This window comes from Clupea harengus, unplaced genomic scaffold (genome assembly GCF_900700415.2).
Source record: "Clupea harengus unplaced genomic scaffold, Ch_v2.0.2, whole genome shotgun sequence".
In the NCBI taxonomy this organism is placed as follows: Eukaryota; Metazoa; Chordata; class Actinopteri; order Clupeiformes; family Clupeidae; genus Clupea; species Clupea harengus.
The window spans coordinates 1-5000 of NW_024879851.1; the positions used below are offsets into that span (position 1 = coordinate 1).

General features: G+C 46.7%; 1 protein-coding gene across 1 annotated transcript in view; it reads left to right on the forward strand.

The window, feature by feature from the left end:
• Positions 1–23: 23 nt before the first annotated feature.
• Positions 24–5000, forward strand: part of LOC122130524 (lysine-specific demethylase 2A-like) — an 11759-nt gene continuing 6782 nt past the window's right edge. The window contains exons 1-10 of the mRNA XM_042705235.1: positions 24–186; positions 293–339; positions 760–938; positions 1058–1164; positions 1642–1735; positions 2925–3078; positions 3435–3550; positions 3736–3862; positions 4193–4530; positions 4877–4954. Of these exons, the coding sequence (XP_042561169.1) occupies positions 294–339; positions 760–938; positions 1058–1164; positions 1642–1735; positions 2925–3078; positions 3435–3550; positions 3736–3862; positions 4193–4530; positions 4877–4954 (1239 nt within the window). The 5' untranslated portion in view covers positions 24–186; position 293. The remainder of the gene's footprint in view (positions 187–292; positions 340–759; positions 939–1057; positions 1165–1641; positions 1736–2924; positions 3079–3434; positions 3551–3735; positions 3863–4192; positions 4531–4876; positions 4955–5000) is intronic.

Genomic DNA, 5000 nt, shown 5'->3' on the forward strand with positions numbered 1-5000 from the left:
GAGGGGAAAGGTGAGGAAATGACCCAAGCAATGCAGTGCTACTTCTCATGAACCAAAATGTCTAAAACATGGGCTCACCACTTGTCTGGTTTTGTGTCTTGCGTTAGACTTCACCTTCGAGTACATCCAGAGGGAAGGCCTCCGAGAGCCCCTGGTCTTCGAGAAGTCAGACGGCCTCGGAATCCAGTAGGGGATTTTTCCTGTTCTCTTGTTTTTTCTCTTCCTAACTCCTACAATCAGAGGTGATGCATGATTTTAGGGGTTTATTCTTTATTTCTTTTCTGTTTCACAGAATGCCAGATCCGGATTTCAGTGTGAGCGACGTAAAGCTGTTTGTAGGCAAGTCTCCCAACCACTCTGGGTTCTTGCTCCTCAGCAATGTGTTGCATCAACTGGGGACAGTTTTACTTTGGCCCTCACAAATGGTGCTCTGCCACACAGGCCACTGTGCGCTCTTCTTCTCCCTACTACTGTACCGCTAAAGAAGACCTTTCTTGGACACTATGCACTCAGTATTAATCTGAGAACATTTACATTTACGTTTAGTCATTTAGCAGACGCTTTTGTCCAAAGCGACGTACAAGGGAGAGAACAGTCAAGCTAAGAGCAATAAAAAACATGATGTAACAATAAATACTACTTTACATGAGAATTAGAAGAGAAAAAAAACGACCTAGAAAGGAAAAAGAAGACAGAGTGACATTATTGACTGCCTGTTCAAATCCTGTGTGCTTGTGCCTCCCCCTGGCCTGTTTTTAGGGAGCCGTAGGATGATTGACGTGATGGACGTCACGACTCAGAAGGGCATCGAGATGTCTATGGGCCAGTGGAGGCGTTACTACGAGACGCCGCCGTCCCAGAGGGAGAAGCTCTACAATGTCATCAGCCTGGAGTTCAGTCACACCAAACTGGAGAACCTGGTCAAGAGGCCCGCATCGGTACACTGCCCTCCGCCACACACCAATGTGCTAGACTCAGCGACAGGTCCAGTTCCCCCATCCTGTTTGCACGTGTGTGTGTGTGTGTGTGTGTCTGACTGAAAGCTTGTCTCCCACAGGTGGACGTGATCGACTGGGTGGACAACATGTGGCCGCGCCATCTGAAGGAGAGACAGCGGGATTCGACCAATTCCATAATAGACATGCAATATCCAAAAGTACAGAAGTGAGTCCCAAAACAGACTAGTGAAACCAATCGTCCAGCAGCTATAGATGACATCACAGTCACTCCTAGTGTGAGTTAGGCAGGCAGGTGAACACCAAAGGTATTTTTTGTGTGTCCATTGAATATGTCAGTCCATGTAAATTTGAGTGAAATGCACAGTGCAATTCAATGAGTAAGGTCTAGCCATATTGTAATTTGACATTTGAAAAGCATAGTGACATGTGTTACGAGAAGGGTTTGTCATGGGAATTGGACAGTTTGCTTTGCTTGTGTAAGGGCTGTTCGTCATAGCATTTCTTATGCTGTGTCACTTAATGGACTGGTGTACACAAAACACAAAGACAGCATGAATCCACAAAACCATACGATGACAGGTCATGGAGCGTACACACACTCACTCTCACTCTCTAATTCCGTTGTACCCAGGTGCATGGTGAAAGGTGTCTTACAGCTCTCTCCCGCCTTCTTTAATCTCAGGTATTGTCTCATGAGTGTCGAGGGCTCCTTCACTGACTTCCACATTGATTTCGGTGGCACTTCTGTTTGGTACCACATCCTACGAGGAGGAAAGGTGAGCACATTTGACCTAAATTTCCCTTTGGATTAATAAAGTATCTATCTCTATCTATCTATCTCTCTATCTATCTATCACATTGAGAGAGCCTACAGTACATTATGTAGTGTGGGAGGATTGTGTCTTTGCCACATCAATGTAATTGTACACTTTGGGGAAGTGTTGGGCTGGTTCACATATACTTGTTTGTGTCGTACACAGAACTGTGCAAAAGCTTTAGGCACGTGTGAGAAAATGTTGTAATGTGGGGATGCTTTAAAAAATCAAAACAAAATAATATCAACATTTTGGTTCGACCTCCCTTTGTCTTCAAAACAGAATCAGTTCGCCTATAGGTACACTTGGACAGTTTTTTTTTTTAAGGTACTCGGCAGGTAGTTTTTTCTCAAGCATTCTGCAGAACTTTTCTGCAACGGTTCTTCAGTGGGTTTTGACTATCTGTCAGTTCTGAGCTGAGGACCTTTTAGTTTTCAATCTGCAACGTGGTCCGTTACTTTGTTACTTTTCTTTCTTTAACGGGACATAAGTGTCTCTCTGGAATGCTTAACTATTTTCAAAATGTCTTTTTGACACATTAATGCTAACAATGGTAGAAAATAACTGTCTGAGACAAATGTTTTGTGAAACAACTAAAGTGTCTAAAACCTTTGCACAGACTGCATCTTGTGTGTATACCTCTACAGCAGGGGTTTTCAACTGGTTTTGTCCCAGGGACCACCATTCTGACTAGAAAGTAATCCTCGGCCCACTGATGTGCCAGTGATTCCCAAAACATTTTAGTCCCGTACCCTTCTTTTTCATGTTTGTAACTGCCGCCGCCGCCACGCCCCCTCCCCCCGCACACATATTCTGCCTATAATACTTGTCAGTGTGAGTCTACATCAGTATTTTGGGCAATGCGACTTGGCTATTCAGACATAAATATGTCGACGGGCCCAGGTATATTTATAAAAATAAAAAAAAGTCAATGGTGAACTGCTCAACATAGGCTCATGTCGCGGACCCCCTGCAATGCCGTCGCGGACCACCAGGGGGCCACGGACCCCTGGTTGAAAACCCCTGCTTTACAGCATGTAAACACTTCCGGTGCTTCAAAAATAAACGTTGCCATCCTCCTTCCATGCAGAACCCACCAGAGAAGAGGCCCAGGCTTCAGTGCTGACTGCTCATGTGGCTTTCTGTTTAGGTGTTCTGGCTGATCCCACCCACTCCCCAGAACCTGGAGCTGTACGAGAACTGGGTGCTGTCGGGGAAACAGGGGGACATCTTCCTGGGTGACAAAGCATCGCAGTGCCAGCGCATCGAACTCAAACAGGGGTACACTTTCATGATACCCTCAGGTAAATGCCCACGGTCACCCGTGCTTAAACATGTCACTTTCTTAGAGCTGTGTGTGTGTGTGTGTGTGTGTGTGTGTGTGTGTGTGTGTGTGTGTGTGTGTGTGTGTGTGTGTGTGTGTGTGTGTGTGTGTGTAAAGGGGCTAAGAGATTATATATGCTGAGTGTGTGTGTGTATGGAAAGGGGCTGAGAGATTATGTATGCGTGTGTGTGTGTGCAGTTTGCCGACATGATGACATTCATTGTGTTTCAACCAATAAGGTGCCCAGTGCTGCCGGAGACCATAGAAAGTTCTTGGCTTCTCTACATATGATGCCTCTGTGTAACACTGTTACGTGTGTGTGTGTGTGTTTTTAAGGGTGGATCCATGCTGTCTACACTCCAGTGGACACGCTGGTGTTCGGAGGGAACTTCCTTCACAGCTTCAACATTCCCATGCAGCTCAACATTTATAGTATTGAGGACCGGACAAGGGTGGGCCTACAGTCTGACCTTTGACCTTTCACCTATTGTCTTTCACTCTGTTTATACCTGCTATAGGGGTTCTGGTGATTCGCCTAGAGACAATTGTATTGCTATGGCGCTTTATAAATAAGATTGAATTGAATTGGTGACACTTTTCCCTCTTCCCTGGTTTCTTTCATTTCTCTCTGTGGCAGGTGCCGGCTAAGTTCCGTTACCCTTTCTATTACGAGATGTGTTGGTATGTGCTGGAGAGGTACCTGTACTGCCTGACCAACGTCTCACACCTCACCCCGGAGTTCCAGAAGCAGTCGCTCGGCATTGGTAAGTAAACCCTCCATCTTTCCAAGATAAACACATATGTCCGACTTACAATGTATACACATTTTACATTTACACTGATGGCACACTGCACATCAGGAGCAATTAGGGGTTCAGTGCCTTGCTCAAGGACACTTCGACAGGGAATCGAACTAGCAACCTTCTGATTACTAAACGACTTCTCTACCCCCTGTACCACTGCCGCCCCCTCCATCTCTCCCAGATAAACACACACGTTTGAACAGTATGCTCCCGTCAAATGGTGTTTACATTACCATGAAAGCCTTCTCGGTAATAGATTATGGTTGCTGCTCCGTCAATCTTCCCTCCTAGGCCTGAAACGAGAAGACTTCCACCAGGAACAGGAACCGAACGGCCAAACCAAAGAGGAGGAGGAGGAGGAGGAGGAGGGCGAAGAAAAAGACCAGGAAGACAACAAAGAGAAGGAGGAGGAGGAGGAGGTGAAGAAGGAGGAAGTGAAGGAAGAGGAGGAGGATGAGGAAGAGGCCTCAGCGTCTCCAGCTGGTAAGCTGGGTGTGAAGGTGCACCTGACGCCCCTGGAGCTGGAAGGCCTGTGGCACCTGTTGAACAAGCTGGAGGAGCTGCCCACCCACAAGAAGTGCGTTCCATCCGGCATCCGCAACGCCCCCGCCCTGCTCAGCGACATACGGGTGAGTGGCACACATGCACACATGCACACATGCCCCCGCCTGGTCAACGACATACGGGTGAGATGCACACATGCACACATGCCCACATGCCCACATGCCCCCTCCCTGCTCAGCGACACACACATGCAACTAGCAGTTATGTGACACCACTGAAACTTGAGCTAGATGGAAAAGTACATACATATCCGCACAGCGCATACTTATCCGCACAGCGCATACTTTCAAACCGTAATCTTAGAGTGGCATGCTGTACTCATCTAATGACAGACAGCTGGGTAGTGATTCTAAGTTGTGTGGTTAGTGATGTTATTGTTGTTGATGTTATTGTTATGTGTCTGTTGTGCAGACGTTGCTTGAGGAACACGCTGATGATGACCCTGGATTGTCCTACACTGGAAAACCCATTGTGAAATGGCCCAGACGGGTAAGAATGGGTTTGCAATCCTTATTAGCAATTATTATTCAAATTG